The sequence below is a fragment of the Octopus bimaculoides genome, chromosome 20 (genome assembly GCF_046866305.1).
Source record: "Octopus bimaculoides isolate indiv1 chromosome 20, ASM4686630v1, whole genome shotgun sequence".
NCBI classification, from domain to species: Eukaryota; Metazoa; Mollusca; class Cephalopoda; order Octopoda; family Octopodidae; genus Octopus; species Octopus bimaculoides.
Genome location: NC_142947.1, coordinates 4,479,342 through 4,497,943, shown reverse-complemented (window position 1 = coordinate 4,497,943; position 18,602 = coordinate 4,479,342). Strand labels below are relative to the sequence as shown.

At 35.3% G+C, this 18,602-nt stretch overlaps 1 protein-coding gene across 2 annotated transcripts; it reads right to left on the bottom strand.

Moving 5' to 3' along the window:
* Window positions 1–1,211: 1,211 nt before the first annotated feature.
* On the bottom strand, window positions 1,212–18,573 carry LOC106873092 (polyunsaturated fatty acid 5-lipoxygenase). Of its 2 annotated transcripts, none has more exons than XM_089337875.1 (16): window positions 18,427–18,573; window positions 14,427–14,914; window positions 13,003–13,047; window positions 12,156–12,284; window positions 11,690–11,787; window positions 11,089–11,221; window positions 10,326–10,421; window positions 9,121–9,217; window positions 7,648–7,765; window positions 6,691–6,783; window positions 5,801–5,861; window positions 5,048–5,153; window positions 4,315–4,400; window positions 3,435–3,617; window positions 2,697–2,860; window positions 1,212–1,453 (listed from the first exon to the last, which is right to left on the bottom strand). In XM_089337875.1, the coding sequence occupies exons 2-16, from the start codon at window positions 14,910–14,912 to the stop codon at window positions 1,339–1,341; spliced, it is 2,010 nt and encodes a 669-aa protein (XP_089194001.1). In that variant the 5' UTR covers window positions 14,913–14,914; window positions 18,427–18,573; the 3' UTR covers window positions 1,212–1,338. The 2 variants fall into 2 exon arrangements, with proteins under 2 accessions (XP_089194001.1, XP_089194002.1); XM_089337876.1 differs by having other exon boundaries at window positions 14,427–14,944; window positions 18,427–18,560.
* Between the last annotated feature and the right edge of the window lie 29 nt (window positions 18,574–18,602).

The window sequence follows — 18,602 nt, the reverse complement described above, 5'->3', positions numbered from 1 at the left end:
CCTCTCTCCATTTCTCTCAAGAGTTTAGCAGCGCCATCTCTAGACGAGCAGTTATTCTGTGCTGACAAAGAAAAATAACCCAGAAACTGCGGTACGCAGATATTGCTTTGTGCTGAGTGGAGACGCTAAACTCCCTTGTTCGAAAATATAAGGACACAGATAGTGTGTCATATAGCCACCTGGAGACGATGTTTCCTGGGGCTAAATAACAATAACATTCGTCCTAACCAGGACTGCCATATTATGTTGGCAAATAATCATATCTCAAATCATGATGGTAAATTTAAAGATAGCCTATGAGAGTTATAAAAATTATTAGCAAAATTAATGTACTCATTAATGTACTATTTCTGAGTGGCTTTAACACACGCAGTACCATCCAACCCGGAGGCAGGCCTATTCCTCTCAGGAATGTCACCGAATGAACAAAGACAAACAAAATCCCTGTTTGACCTTCTTCTTCGTAGAACAAATACTACCCCTCCACACAGCCAGCGGCAATAACATTTGATATCACTACTTCATAATTAACACGAAACTCACTCATCATGTGAACGGGATGCTGCCTATTTTCTTCCACCATGTTCTTGCAGAACTTACAATATATTTAGCGATAGGAGGTTATAGATAAACCTCTTACAAGAAACAATCGACCTGTGTCGAGCTCGAACTTCCAAAGCGCTGACTGGAAATCGAGTGAAAATAGATTGTCAAACATAACTGATTCGAAAGTTGCTCTCTGAAAAACAATGTCGTATAAACCAAGCAATTAAGGTCAGTAATGCTAGCCATATGTATTAAAGTTGTTTCAGAAAGGAATGTGAAAATACATAAAAATATCATTCCCAAAGAGAGAAAAATTCTTATGAAGCGACAAAGAAGGATCAAATTGCCGAAATACACAACTCTAGGACAAAATGTCTATGAATATATGCAATAAATAGGGAAACCGCTAAAGCTATTATTTTATAGAATAACCTATATAATAACATTTTCAGCAAACCACAACAATATGAGTTGTAAGGTAACTATTGAGTTTTTATATACTTTATTCAAATCGGCATAGAATAGCAAAATATAGAAACACCTCAATTAAACTATCGGCAACCTTCTGCCGGAAAACATCAACACATCACCAGTGTTTTCCGTAACTAATCATCTAAATGATCGCTTCTGTCTGATGATCAATAATGTGAAACACAGAATAGTAATTTGTGAAGTTTTTTAGAAGCGAAGTTTTTAATATAGTATATTGTAGCATAATGATATATAATATAATATAATATAATATAATATAATATAATATGTATACACACACACACACGCACACACACATATTTAAATGCTGATAGCATTAGGAATGTTGACAGGGTCCAAGACTTCGTAAGGTTTATCTAAGGTCCTATTTCTTCTTCTAATTCCGTCACTAATTCTTTTCAAGTCTGACCGGAAACTAAAATAGAAAAAGAGAGAACGAGAAGAAAAAAAAGAAATAAGAAAAATATAACGAGATATTAATGCAGATTAAATTCTGTCTGTTTTCCAGAACACATTTAGTAATACTACCACTGAGACCTTGTCACTTTTTCATCTTAACGTTGCCAGTTAAGAATGAAATGTACCAAGATTTTATCACGTGCTTCTTCACCAGTTTTGGTTCAGTCTCAGAGATATTATAATTTTCATATTGTTAAATATTCAAACTTAACATTTTTATCAAACTTAATAAAATTATCACATATTCTACTTATCCCGTTTTCACACTCATTCATACAAAGTTACACATTTTAAATATATTATCAAACATTAGCACAAGAACATTTTATATGGTATACATCCTATTGTCATGTATATCAAATGTTATCACATTATCATGTTATATTACGTATTAATCCATATTAAAATATATCACGACATATCACATGTTGCCACGTTATAATACGATTTCTCTTTATCAAATTTATTACATACCATTATCCAATACTTGCAGATATTAACATATAACATCATTTCTTTATTGCATACTATCGTATATTAATCGCATAATACTGCATTGCAGTATATTATCATTGATTATCACATAGTATTACATATTATATGTCATATTAACACATACCATCTCACGTTAACACCATACATTATATGATATTAATAGATAATACTGATCTCACATGTTATGACGTATTATATTAGTACATTTTCACATATATGCTACACAATGTCACATATATATTTCATGCATCTACGGCGGTGAGCTGGCAGAGACGTTAGCACGCCGAGCGAAATGCTTAGCAGTATTCCTTCTGCCTTTACGTTCTGAGTTCAAATTCTGCCAAGGTCAATTTTGCCTTTCATCCTTTCAAGATCGATAAATTAAATGCCAGTTGGGTCGATCTAATCGACTGGCCCCCTCCCCCCAAATTTCGAACCTTGTGCCTAGAGTAGAAAAGATTATTACATGGTATCACATATGATGCTATCACAAATTATGACATCATTTTCACGTTATTAGATGTTTACTCACTTTATCATTATCGTATTATATCACGTTCTCACACCACATCCCATTAACCCATGTTATCACATATTATCTACATTATCAAATTAACGAACACAACATTATGACGTATTGGAGAGCCTCCTAATATCACATGCCTTGTATATTTTTTTTCGTATAATTTAACATTTATACTTACTCTTTGACACAACCAACTGCTTTCGGGTCGTAGATATATTGTGTTTCAAAATTACCCAAGGAATTGGTTGCGCTTTCACTGAGTACGCGAGTCAGTGTTACAATGTTAAAAGTTTCTGCTTTATTGGGGATAGCAGCAATGACATCGTTCTCTGTTTTAGGGTTCTATAGATGTAAAATGGCGGAAATGAAAAGAACAAAGAGGAAAATAAACCATTCTTGTGTAGGTCTACGTCTACATTAACCCACTCATAAGAGATATGTGCAAGAAAAAAGCTGAACTTTTAAAACTGTTTCCAACAAGTCATTTCAGTGTTCTCACGACTACAATGTTGTGTGTCAGTGACCTTGATCTTCGGTTTAACAACATCTCCACCACATCATTTCGTCATAGATCTACATGTCGTAGAGTGAACGTATATTTAACGTACTTGGTTACTTTCAATTGATAAAATGGTTGGAAACGAACTTATTTGCTTGAACTTCTCTTTAAGATTTTACACAGCAGATATTTCTTTTGTTGCATTATCCCTAATGCTGCAATACATTAATCATACGTTATTACATGTTATCAAATGTTGTCGGAGATTCCTGCAATATGACATATTATCTCACAATGTTATAAATTAATACATGATCATTATCACATATTGCATACTTCATTATCGCATACTAGCACACATTAACAAGCTATATAAAACATTCTATAAAAAAAGAAAAAAACGAAAAATAAACTTACTTTGTCTTTTAACAATGGTGTCCTTAGCGTCATTGGATAATTTGTAGGGAAACCATATTCTTCATACTGCAGGAAATTGGCAGCGGCATGTGTCACGCTGCAGGTGAAGATAGTTATGGCTAGAATCTCTTTTAATTCTTCTTTTGAAGACATGTGACCTTTGCCATCTTTCATTGGTAAACCCTGTAAAAAAGCAACGGACAGAATTTTATATTCAACTCTATTGAAGTGTGAAATCGCGTAGCCTAATGGTCGGGGATGTCTCTTCCCAGATTGAGCGTCCCACTGTGTCTTTGAGAACGGCCCATCATATTACGTTGCTCCAGCTTGCTCAACTGTGAATGTATACCAGTCGATTGCTGCTGCAGCTTTCTCTCCCCTTCTCTCTCTTTCTCTCCCTGCAGTTACCACATCTCCCTTTTTTTGTGGGTCAAGAGGTAGACGGGCTTAGAGTGTCTCTATAGCAGTTGATGATCATTTAAGTGACTAAAACAATTAGCAATAGCATGATGCCTACTACCAGATCAGACCAAACAAAACTAGACTCAATGGCAAGTGAATTCCGAGAACGTACGAAACTATTAGACATCAAAACGAGGAAGCTTTTCCTACGTTGTTCGACCTGCTAAAATTTGCACCCAAATCAACCTCATATCACAGCCTGTGGCAATTTTTCTCAATCTTTTTTGACTTCATAGGACACTGGAGATCAAATACTAAACATTTACTCCTGGATTTTGTAACTAACAGGTTGAACGGTCCAGCGTAGGGGCATTGAGAAAAATAAGGAACCCTAATTTTATACAACTTCATGGACAACAACAGTAACAACAACAACAACAACAACAACCAGTCTCCAATAATTATAAACATCATTTACCTGTAAACCTCCATTCTCGTGTCCTACGGCCATACTTTCTATCCAGTTTTGTATCTCCCAGTCATTAGTTACATCGTCTTCATTAGCTGAATTTGTAATTAAAACGGAAATATGATTAGAAAAAATCCTGTACAAATATCGGATGGTTTCATTTTTGGCAAGAAAAAAACTAAAAGTAAAACAAGCGGTTATTTGTAACAATTTCTCGTTCCTTCAATTTGTTTTCAATTTCTAAATCGATAAAAAGAAAAGAAATGGATTTATCTATTGCTTTTGCGGCGTCACGTGTTCTGTCCCCAACGTAGCAGTAAATTGCTTTGTTCTGCTCCCTATATATCAACGGGACGCTATGTATGCTTAAATATATAGCTTTTATATATATATATACAGCACACACACACACACACACACACACACACACATATATATGTGCTATATATATATATATATATGTGTGTGTGTGTGTGTGTGTGTGTGTGTGTGTGTGTGTGGAGACGCAGTGGCCCAGTGGTTTGGGTAGTGGACTCGCGGTCGTAGGATCGCAGTTTCGATTCCCAGACCGGGCGTTGTGAGTGTTTATTGAACGAAAACCTCTAAAGCACCACGAAGCTTCGGTAGGGTGGCGGCGGCGAGCCCTGCTGTACTCTTTGACTACAACTTTCTTTCTTCCAAACCTATTTATTGTAATATAATAAATATAACATAAAACAGATAAACAAATCGATATAATTACCATAGTAGATATCTATATAGCTGGATACATACTTATATATTGAGTTGTACAATAGAAGTGAATCATCTCTGAAATAGTATTTGGGTAAAACTTTCGGATCATCAACCTGAAGTTAGAAAGCAGAGATATGTTCTCAACTAAACTGAGTTGCGCCAGAGAAACGTGTTGATTATGTTCTTTTCTACTCTAGGCACAAGGCTCGAGATTTTGTTGGGTGGGTGGGGCAGTCGATTGGATCGACCTCAGTACGCAACTGGTACTTAATTTATCGACCCCGAAAGAAAGACCGGCACATTTGAACTCATCGGAATTTGAACTCAGAACGTAACGGCAGACGAAATACCGCTAAGCATTTCGCCCGGCGTGCTAACGTTTCTTATTTCTTTATTGCCCACAAGGGGCTAAACACAGAAGTCTTCTGTCCACGTCACAAACTTGGGCAAATATATTTTTTTAATACAAGACCACACAGTTGTTCACGTATGCAAGTCTCTCATCTCCCGCCACCGATGCCGTCCAAAGGTAAGATAAGGCCGAGAGATGTTGGAACCACAGCTGTCTCAGGTATTGTCCGGATACAAAAACCCAGAAGAGATACTTAAAGCCACTTCGCTCTGGTTCTAGTAATTCCACTTACCTAATCTAAACTAGTAATTCTTTACTAACATCGAAACTATGAACATAAACTTATAGTTGGAAACGCAGGATTTGAAACCAGAACGCCGAGAAATCAACAAAAAGAGAAACGCTTACTTTTCGGTTTTCAAAATCAGTAGCTGGATGTCCATCACTTAAAAAGTTCCATCCCTGTGAACTATACAGATATATATATATATAATAATATCAGGGATAAACTAATATTAGGGAGATTACTGCATGAAACTTGGTAAGAAATTCCCCATCTGATCAGTAACATGTCTACAATATTAAATATTCACAGAATAACCATTAATAAATAATTTGAATGTATAATTTCAGATTTAAATAAATATTCATGATTATAAGGGTGTCTATTTACGCCTGTCGTATCTGTATATATATATATATATATATATATATATATATATATATATATATATATATATATATATATATATATATATATATATATATATGTATATATATATATATATATATATATATATATATATATATATATATATATATATATATATATGTATGTATGTATATGTATAATAAAGACATTACAAATGAGAAAGTCAATACGGATGTATATAAAACGTGTATATCCAAAAGTTAATAAGATATAATAGTAGAAATATATTTACATATACACTTACGCACACACTCAAAAACAAACAGAGGCAGACAAACACATACACACACGCACATACATAACACAGATACATACACACAGACATACTATACACGTACACAGAAAAAAGATGCAGACATACAGAGAGAGAGCCTCCCCATACGCACAGACCTATGCATAGAGTACCAGAAAAAAAGAAGAAGCAGCATCGGAGTGATAGCATGACAGTCCAAGCTCAGACAAACTGGACTCAAATTTCACGTAAGAGTATGCAACTGGGCACTTCCTATTGCTTTTTGAACATACCTATCTGTTCAACCTCATCAATAATACAGTTGACACAGGATAATTTGCGTTTATATCTTACCTTTTATGAATAAGTTCAAACATTCCATCTCGTCCAATCACCATTACATTATCGATCAAACCTCCAGGCGATACTAGTATTTGAAATGCATAACTGGGAAAATAAAATCAGGTGAATCAAAAAATTGAACAATATTGTAAGAAAGGTGCGTCTAAACGCCCAGGTGGTGATAATTATTATATAAAATCAATGTTACCTACCTACCTACCTACATACACACACACACACACACACACACATACACACACACACACACACACACACACGAACGGGCGCAAATATACACATATTTCGTTTACGTGTAGTGATATCAATAACTGATTGTTATAACTCAATATTTATGCTAAATCGTCAGATGAGTTGAGTAATATGAATTATTAAATGGACAAGGGAATAGGAATTACGTAAACAATTATATATTTATGCATGTGTATATACATATCTATCTATCTATCTATCTATCTACCTATCTATCTATCTCTCTCTCTATCTATCTATCTATCTATCTATCTATCTATCTATCTATCCATCTATCTATCTATCTAACTATCTACCTATCTGTAATCACATTTCTATTTCTCCAAGGCCAATTTTGAACTCCTAGATTTTTACATGGTCGTCTATGACTACCATCGTCCCTAGGTATAGCATATAGAGAGAAAGCACGTCAAGGATAACTTCATCTCGTATGTCTTTCATATATTTAAGACACGTAAGATATAATTTGAGCAAGATTTGACTAAGCATTTTAGCACTTTTGCCATCTGATAGATATTTCCTTACTCTTTATAGCAACTGATCTTACCAAACATTTATTCCTACTAAAAAAAATTGTTTCACTAATTTTTATTGTTGGTAAATTGTGAAGAATGCGACTGAAAATTAGAGGTTATCTCTTGCTATTACAAGAGAAGAAAACCCCCAGAAAAAAAAAACAAAAACAAAAACAAAACTCACTCGTTGATGGCTAAAAGGAAAAGTGTGTGAGGTGCCAAAATCTTGTAGACTGGATGCGACACAGATACGTTTCTGTGAAGGGCAAGAACAACCACTTGCATCAATAAATGAGTTAAACCTGCAAAATATATTCGTTGAAAGTTTTTATGAATTTTATTGCTTTGCTGTTGGAGGGGAAGTGTTGTTGTTGTTGTTGTTGTTGAGATATCCGTCGTTTATGCATTTCATTGTTGATGATAGGAACAAGAAAATGTTTTCCTTTTTTTCTTTTTTGCTGTCAACTGATTCACACACACACACACATATATATGCATGTATATATGAGCAATTACGCATATTTCTTGATATGTAAATGTGGATGTCGTAAATATATGCGTAATGGCTCGTCTATTCTTGTATGTGTTAATGTGTACGGTATGAGCGTTTATGTGAATGTGAGATGCCGATTTGTGGATGAATGTATTTAAGTCCCATTCTCTTATGTATGACCTTGCTATAAAAGAAGTTTTCACTCCCATATGGTCAACCACTTTACCAAGGAGATTAACACTAGCTTTCCATTGGAAACATCATTTATATTTATGAGTTATATCCCTCTAACCTGGATATTTACCTAGCTATAAATAAACATGAAAAATAGAACGGTTGGCTCAAGCGAATATCAAATTTCTGTTTTGTTGTTCATGTGACGATAATATTAGAGGTGAGGTGTTATATACAAAACATCAAATGGTGCATCTCGACACACAGAGCTTTAGTCATTCTAGAGCCACTTAATCAAAGATCTCATACGGCATATTGGCAACCAAAAGGTTACTCTTTAGTTTCTCTTTGCACCCGAGCAATGGCTGTGAAACATTTCCTTGTCCACATTCAAGCTGGCTGTACATTAGGACTTTAAGTATTCTTTTGTAATCCATTCTCATCATAAGACCAGCCCCGAGTAGTTATGGTTGCATGACTGAAAGCCAGTGTCGTGTGACACGGTTAAGTTTTCATAAAGATGTTTAAATCAGTGGGGGGTGGGGAATCACGAGATTAAATAACATAATAGAATGTAACAAGAAAAGAAAGCAAATAACCGAGCAAAAGAAATCAGTCAATATTGATTATTGCAGCAACAAAGGGTTGTTAACTGGCAGCATGTTTCAGTTTTATGACGTCTCTACATCTGAGCACAGTTTCCATCATAGCCTCGAGGCAATCATGTGTAAAATTATAAATTGGGTGGACGAAAATTGTGCTGAAGCTTCCGGTTGAAGGAGTATTTTTTTTTGTAGATGGTAAACCTTAAACATCTATCTGGCACTTGGCTGGCTATGGCGGTGTGAACACTGCTACAAGCACGAAAGGCAAAGTCGACCTCGGTGGAATAAACAATAATAATAATAATAATAATAATAATAATAATAATAATAATAATGATGATGATAATAATAATAATAATAATGATGATGATAATAATGATAATACCTAGGTGCACAACAGATTGATGGTAACTGGAATCAGCCAGGTTATACCACATTTTCGCAAGGGTCCAAACGCCCCAGTCGTCAGTAGGCAGGAAGACCTGAAAGAAAGGAAATATTGTAATAGTTTAATAGGAAAAATGCAGAGAAAGAAATGAAATTAACCAGAAGACATAGAAATATGGCGAGCGAGCAGAGGTCAGTGAAGTGGCTTTGAGAATAAGCATTGGGGAATAGATGGGAACGTGAGAGCTTTATACCATATGACAGAATGGAAATTTGTGTGTGGTTGGGTTGGGCTATCTGGCGCACGATCGTAAGGTCGTGAGTTCAATACCCTGAGGACTACGTTAAGGGTAGTTCAACCAATTGCACTTTAATTTCATGAGAAGGCTGTTCTGTTGATCGTATCAGCTAGGATGCTCGTCGTCGTAACCGACGAAGTGCTCCTAAATATAGAGCAACGTGGAATAAAGTGTCTTGCGGAAGAATACGAAACACAGTCCGGTCCGGGAATCGAACGCACTGGGCTCACAATAATGGGGTAGTGAGTTCGATTCTCGGACCGGGCTGCGTTTTTGTATTCTTGGGCAAGTCACTTTGTTTCACGTTGCTCCAGTTCACTCAGCCGTAAAAATGAGTTGCGACGTCACAGGTGCCAGGCTGTATCGGGCTTTGCCTTTCCTTTGGACATTGTCGGTGGCGCGGAGACGGGAGGCTGGTATGCATGGGCGAAAGCCGGTCTTCCATGAACAACCTTGCCTGGACTTGTGTCTTGGTTGGTAAATACTTGGTTGCAACCCCAAGGACGCTCATGACCGATGGTGGTCTTTACCCATTTTACTTTATATTTGTTTATACCAGACTGAAGAGAGCCAATGGCTATCCGACAGATGAGAGTGAGCGAGGCATAGCCTTCGTTTAGACATCTCTCGAGAGAAATAGCAAAATTTTATCCACCTTACTGCAACGCCGGAGATCTTAGTCTTGCTCGTTTCTTTTTCTCGTCTGTCCCAAACAACATTACCCGGCCTACTATGCTTACATTTGATGATAGTTTGTTGGAAAGGTTTCACTAATGTTCCTTGTGTTGATGCTTCTGGCGTTCAATAACAGGGTAAGGTTATGTACAAAGCTAAAAGTATATCAAAACAAAATATACGTAAAAAACAATTGCATAAGAAAACAACGTATTGCTGAGATACTTACAGGATTGTCTGCCCCTTTCTGCTGTTGCAGTTGTATTGCAATTGGCACCAAATCATCTTCGGAATTCAGCATAAATAACGCAATAGGCGCACATATCTGAAATACATACACACTTTTCATCATAGAAAGTTGCGGTTTCAACAGCATTTACGGTTATCACTACTTTTGTGCTGAAATATTATTCTGGTTTCTGTAACCAACGTGAAGATTCGGTTGGATTTGACAGCACCTTCAACACTTGCAAATATGTCTGAAAGAATATGTTATTCTGGTTATTATAACAAATTCTGAAACTTGGTGAAGGAGGAAGCCTCAGCGGCTCTTTCAATATAATTACAGAAATGCTATTCCAGTCCTTATAACCAGTTTGAAGATAATACTTTTTAAAGTTTTAGCGTCCTTATCGTATTCCTGTTATGCTGCCTTATCAGCGCGTGTGTATGTTTTACTGTTTTCAGTATTGTCAATTCTATGAGTATGTATGTGTCTGTGAGTGTGTGTGTGTGTGTATTTACGCATTTGCTACATATATAGTAATCTGTAGTAAAGGACATTTTACGCCGTTTTAATGAGCCCACATCTAATGAAGTGCGTTAAAAATCACCGGTCCCGCTCAGAATGAACCCGGTGGATCATCAGAGAAGCTATCGCGTTCTCATTTGTTCTGCTACTTATGAATGTGACTGTCTTCATGTGTGTATGTATACATATATTTGTTATATGTGTGTATGTGTGCGTGTGTATGAGTGTGTATGTGACTTACATCATATTGTTCTTTGTGGCAAATGCCTTCTAAAATTTCCAAGTCTGTGTAAAACAGTCGTTTCTCTTGGATTAATTCTTCCAATGTTTTTCCGTTCAGAACTGGTTTCATCATGTCTTCATCCACCCTAAGTCTAAAAAAAAGAAGAAATAAAAAAAACAACAACATAATAATAACAGAATCGGGTAACATTATTGGTCGTCTGCATTGGCCAAAGTCATTTTGTGAAGTTAATAGATGTGAGATAAAATCACATTGTAGATATTTGCATCAAAGTCTTTTCGTTTGGAACGACGGAAAAAAACTTATTAGTTTTTGCTACATATATAAGTAGTGACTGGAGATATTTCCATCAAATAAGATTATTCTTACAATTTGTAAACGAAAACTTCCTTTACGAGTATTTACAAAAAACGAGGAAAAAAGAGAAAAGAAAGCAATTTTTTGACAAATGAATGTGTAAAAATGAATTTAAAAACAAGATTATCTTAAAAGCAACTGAAATAATCTGTGGATCTGGGGATGCTTGGTGAGCCCCAAATATTTAAATTGTTTTTGTTTAAATATACAATTATTCTAAATAGGGAAAATATTGACTTACTTTGAAGGGATTTCTTCACACAATTTTATTGATTTTGGGTTACAACCGTTAAGTCGTTGGTATCCAAACCACGTGTCTTCGTTCCAATATGCACTAGCCTGTAGTGTATAATAAAGACAATACATTTAAGCATAAAGCATGAAGCGATGCGAGAACTGTGTCGCCATTGGTGATGGCCATATAGAGAAGGACTAATAATTATGTCAAGTTTCGTTTATCCCAGTCCTTAGGAAGTGGATCAGGGAAAATCTTTAATGAACACCGCACGTCGGTGTGTGTGTGTGTGTGTGTGTGTGTGTGTGTGTGTGTGTGTGTGTGTGTGTGCGCGTGTCTGCGTGTATATATATATATTTATTTATTACGTTTTGTAGATTTTGATAAGTTTATATGATGTTTTAAACCTAAAAACATCTGTATTATTCACAAATGCTCGATATTGAAAAACGAAAATATTTAAGGAACTCACTTTTGGCTTTGTAATCCCTTCCTTATAGTAAATATTATCCAGGTCTTCCAGTTTCTCCCAGGAACTTGTTGTGACTCCACTAAGCCAATTTTTCAGCTTTGTATCCCATTTCACAGAAAATATTTGCCACTGGAATAAAAATTAAAAAAATGTTTCGTGTAGTTTGGCGGGCGAAATGTCATCGAACACTTGGACGTAAAGGGATATAACTAATTCACGGAGAGCATATTTGTTCGACGCGCTATGGATTCTTGCATTATTTTCCTTATCCTCTTTCTCCATTCATAACACACACACACACGTATATTTTTCTCTAGATGTAGAAATGCAGTACTTAACGGCTTCCACATGTTAATCGATAGTTTCAGTGTAGTCCTGTAGAATCACTGTTGCATACTTTTTTTGCCAGTAAAATGTGAGTTTCTTGGTACGTATCCCCTTTTACATACACACATATATATTCACACAAAGTTGAAACGCTGTTTGATTAATTTTTCAGCGTACAATTTTCATCATCCCACTACCAAGTATGACATTACCCCTTCCTGTCTTATTCATCTAGCACCCCTTCCTTTCTCATTTATAAATACAAGAGTATTATTATAGTAGATTATCTCGGTAACCATGGGAGCTATGAAAAAATACAAAGCCCAGCATCGGATCATTCTACACATCTATAATTTTTCGCGCAATTCCACCCAGCCATTTGACCGTAAATCCCAAGACAAGAAAGAATCGCCCATGTCAAATTTATATGTATGGATATATATATATTTATGTACCCTTATACCTATATTTACATACACGTAGAGTTGTGTAAAATACTTTTATTATCAATTGTTCTTACCTGATATGTTTTTGAGAATTCTTCATCAGCTGGCAAAGTTTTCAACTGTTCAAAGAAAAATAGAAAATGTTTTGAAAAGATATTTAACATATTCTTATTATTAATCATGTTAACGGCAGCGGATTATTAGAATCGGTAGAGCGTCCATCAAGTTGATCTAGTGTCTCTTTATGTTCCGAGGTGAAATTCTCTCAGGTTTGACTTCGATGATTGCTGTCGAAGATATCGATAATATAAAGTAGCAATCAATACTATGTTGATGCGATCACCTTTATTCTCCCACCCCGTACATAATGCATGATTTTGGCATCATGGCAGGTATTTTTATGATTTATTATTTTTAAACAAAAACCCCGATCTTTTAGAGGCAGATAGATGGGGCGTGTATTGAACTGAATCCTCAAACCCCAGTACATTACTGGTATTTATTTATTTGATCTCAAGTAAGTTAGAGGGGGACATTATATTCAAAATAGAGCCCGATCGAATTTTTACCTCAGCGTTCAGAGTGAACAATGTTTCTGAATTAAAGGCTGTGAGCTGGCAGAAAAGTTAGCGATATTTCGTCTGTCTTTACGTTCTGAGTTCAAAATCCGCCGGGGTCGATAAATTAAGTACCAGTTGCGTAAGGGGTCAATCTAATCGACTGGCCCCCTCCCCACAAAAATTTCGAGCCTTGTGCCTAGAGTAGAAAAGAATTAATTAAAATTTCATAGTTTACTCCCTGCCAACCATGAAACTCGAACTCATATCCCTGTGATTACCGGTCATAGTGCTTTACCATTATTTCCTCATCTGTATCTTTCAATACATCTAAACACTTTTAAAGCAAACATTGTTTCATTAAAAAAAATGCAGTACAAATAGAAAAAAAAAAGAGAGACGTGACAAGTTCTTGGGTCGATATGATCGATTCTACCCCAACTCCGAAAGTATTTTGAGGTCATATTCATATTTATGAGAAATCAAATGTTTAACAAATGTTTAACCCTTTAAAGTAGTCCAGTGCTAGAAACAACAGCCAAATTTTCTATCAAATATCAATATACAGTAGGATATTGGAAAGGTTTGCATTTGATAATTTACTGTCCTCGCCAAAAAATACCCACCCCACAACCTCCGTCCCAACCAAACCAAGAACAAAGTCATTCTGTGTTGGAAAGAAGCAAACATCGGAGAGATAGCGTTTGAAACTCTTTTTTTATCATTTAATCTCTGATAATCCTCTCCACACTGGCGCATAGTAGTCCACCTCAAGAGAATACTGGATTTAACATATAGTAATTGTGATTATCTCACTACTCTTGGCAGCTTCACGAATTTCATAAACAATTGCAAAATAGATGAATAAATGCAATACAGTACAATAAATAAAATATAAGAAATATGAAATGACTTTGAGAAATCCTTAAAAATATACTTGCCTTAACAGGTGACCCCTCACTGTACTCTAAAGAATATATCTCACGTTTGTACTTGATTTCATTTTCCCGTTGCTCCTTATCCGGATCGTTCTGTGGTAAGAATGTATCCCATGGATAAAGAGTATAATGGATGGATGGCCTTATCCAACGGAAAACAGGAAACGTTACGCTCTTTCTAGTAAACCCACGTACCAATTCCAGTGTTTGTATGAACCAAATCGAAGATGTTAATTCGACTGTGGGCTTTTCGGTCCAGAGTTCAATTTTTTTCACTTCTGTAAACGATTCCGGGAGTTGAATATCAAAAGTGTCGAGGGCCCCGATTTTAAAATCATTTTTCCAGAAGTTGTCCACAAGGATCTTCTCACTGCTGTTATCCGAAGTATCGTATAATATAACATAAACGCTAGCATCAGTTGCTGCTCCTTTCTGGTCACCAGTTCGAATCCGGAGTGTAATGCTATTTTTTGATTGCATAAGACTCATTTCTGTTTATATGGAAATACAAAAGGCAAAAACTATTATTTTATATTATATTATATCAAAGACACAAACGCAGGTATATATAGTAACGAAACAAAAACGTAAATTCCAATGAAAATACTGACCGTTAAATTCCAGTAAAATGAAACAAGACCTATGTCTATCAGTAAATTTCTGAAGCAAGCAAAAAGCTGGATAATGAAACAAGCAAAAAATGAAAGAGTAACAACCAGCTAACAATGCGCCCACATACACACATCTGACTTATACATATGCCAGCTCTCTTTCCCATTGCAGAAACAACTGTAAAGGAACGAAATTGACTACACGATTCCTGTTCCCTACTTCTTTCATTAATTTCATACTCTGTTCTCGTTACTCTGAGCCAAATGCTCCCTGAGATGGAACCAAAAGTTATTAGAATCACTATATGTCGAACGCCGAAGAAGGGAAATAACCCTGAAATCCGGATACGTTCGTGCTGCTGGTCGTGGTGAGAGGGATAACTCCCTTGGCAAACAGGACACAGTCGTGTGTCGATAAGCCAGCTGGAGGAGATGTCCTCCTGGGGCTAAAAGCAACAGTAACATCCACCCCTAGGGGTCAGCCACACTTAAGTGGCAATATACTACACTTTATCGTGCAGTTACTGTTAATACTTCATTTAGAGAATTAACATTGCTTGTTTTCACCTTTTCAATATCAGTGAAGAATGTCACTGGAAAAGAAGATATAAGATTTTGCCAGGTTTTTCTCTCTCACCAAGGTCATCAGCTGTCGAACGCCGAAGAAGGGAAATAACCCTGAAATCCGGATACGTTCGTGCTGCTGGTCGTGGTGAGAGGGATAACTCCCTTGGCAAACAGGACACAGTCGTGTGTCGATAAGCCAGCTGGAGGAGATGTCCTCCTGGGGCTAAAAGCAACAGTAACATCCACCCCTAGGGGTCAGCCACACTTAAGTGGCAATATACTACACTTTATCGTGCAGTTACTGTTAATACTTCATTTAGAGAATTAACATTGCTTGTTTTCACCTTTTCAATATCAGTGAAGAATGTCACTGGAAAAGAAGATATAAGATTTTGCCAGGTTTTTCTCTCTCACCAAGGTCATCAGCTGTCGAACGCCGAAGAAGGGAAATAACCCTGAAATCCGGATACGTTCGTGCTGCTGGTCGTGGTGAGAGGGATAACTCCCTTGGCAAACAGGACACAGTCGTGTGTCGATAAGCCAGCTGGAGGAGATGTCCTCCTGGGGCTAAAAGCAACAGTAACATCCACCCCTAGGAGTCAGCCACACTTAAGTGGCAATATACTACACTTTATCGTGCAGTTACTGTTAATACTTCATTTAGAGAATTAACATTGCCTATATATATATACATATATATGTATATATATATATATATATATATATATATATATATATATATATATGGGAGAATATACAAAAAATAACAACAGACGAGGACAGGTGGTGTAAATGACAAAAGTATATATTAGTATGACGCTCGGGAATACGGAAATATGTATATATATATATATATATATATACATATATATATATATATATATATATATATATATATATATACATATATATACATATACATATATATATATAACGTATATATATGTATATATATATATATATATATATGTATATGTATATATATATGTATATGTGTGTATCTATCTATCTATCTATCTATCTATCTATCTATCTATCTATCTATATATATATATGTTGTTGTACTTGGGGATGGTCATATTGCCAGTTTAGCCAATAAAAACACACGCACTGTATATTTGGTGTTAATTTGCTTCAGCTTTATATTACATTAATCTTAATCTTAATCTTATATATATATATATATATATATATATATATATATATATATATATATATATATATATATACGTATATATGTACATACACAAATATACATATACATACATATATATTTAAATATTTACAAACACACACACATATACATGTATATTCATATATTTACACACACACACACACACACGCACATAGATATATTCATACGTCCATGCACCTGCATATACTTTCCTAGTGCATGTGTGCATACGTGACTATGTTACATCATGCATGAACGCCTGTATAACAGGTACTATAAAGGAACGAATTCATTGAGGTTGTAACAGGCATATTGTTTATCTAAACAGAAAATATTTAAGAAGTAAATAGGTCACTGGGGGAGCCATACAAAATCTGTATTGAAAAGAAGAGAGCAAGGAGCGAATAGATTGGTCGATTGCCTCACTCATACATAAATTGACTTTCTCTGCAGTAATGTACATACATACATACATACATACATACATGCATACATGCATACGCACACACACATACAAACCTACATACATGCATGCATACATACACATACGTTCATGTATTAATGTATACACATATGTCAATGTGTGTGTCTTCTTGTCGAGCTGTGATAATAAACATTTTAAGGTTTAACTGGAGAATTACTCAATGGATTTTTGCAAAGTAGTAGTCGTTCATTATACATTTACAAGACAAGGAGTGACAGTAACTTCGAAGTTCGGGCCGGATATATATTCTCCGTCGGATTGTAGTAGAATTGGGACACAAACAGACAGACACACACACACACACACGCGCGCACTCATACACACACACACACACACACACACACACACACACACACACACACACACACACACACACACACACACACACACACACACACACACACACACACACATAGCTGCATATGTGTATATATATTCATACATATACATGTATATATATATATATATATATATATACATACATACATACATACATACATACATACATACATACATATATATATATATATATATATATATATATATATATATATATATATATATATATATATATATGTATATATATATAAATTCAATAATAGGACGAATTCTTTTACAAGAATTTATCAAGTAGCTAGCGTGAAAAAAACCTCATAAGGGAAAAAATCCATCATTTATTCCCGAAATATATATTTATATTTATATAAGGGCATTACTATACAATAATGCCTCACGCCATGCGGGACTCTAAGGTCAGACTACTATAAAAAAGCACATTTTTACATTTTTACCGGGGTTGGCTTTGAGTGTTGCATTTCCTCGCATTCGGTAAAAATGTGCTTTTTATAGTAGACTGACCTTAGAGTCCCTCATGGCATGAGGCGTTATTGTATAGTAATGCCCTTATATATATATATATATATATATATATATATATATATATATATATATAAGTACACACACCCATATATATGTATATTTATATATAGTCTAAATATTTATGTACATCCATCTTACATGATAGACAGACAGATAGATTTATACATGCATAGATAGATAAATAGATAGATTGATAGAAGACTGGACAAGTACACTGTAGGTTAGTAGATAAGTAAATTTGTAGAAGTTCCGTAGGTTTAAAATTACGTTAAAAGAATTAATACTCACCTGCTGATATGTAGCTGACGACAGCAAGAGGAAAGTCGCGCGGGTTGTTGTCGAGTTTGTTCACTTTAACAAAAGTAAGTTAACTATATGATTGACTAAATATAAATAAAGAAATACTGTGGGAGTAGCTAGAGAGACACAAGCACACCCCGCACTCATATATATATATATATATA

What these genes read in the sequence shown, in the direction of transcription:
- LOC106873092 (XM_089337875.1), bottom strand. Translation starts at nt 14,912, where the DNA reads ATGAGTCTTATGCAATCAAAAAATAGCATTACACTCCGGATTCGAACT. An exon ending in AGAAAGGGGCAGACAATCCT is followed by an intron (nt 9,218 to 10,325) that starts GTAAGTATCTCA and finishes CCTTTCTTTCAG; the next exon opens with GTCTTCCTGCCTACTGACGA. An exon ending in TTTGAACTTATTCATAAAAG is followed by an intron (nt 5,862 to 6,690) that starts GTAAGATATAAA and finishes ATATCTGTATAG; the next exon opens with TTCACAGGGATGGAACTTTT.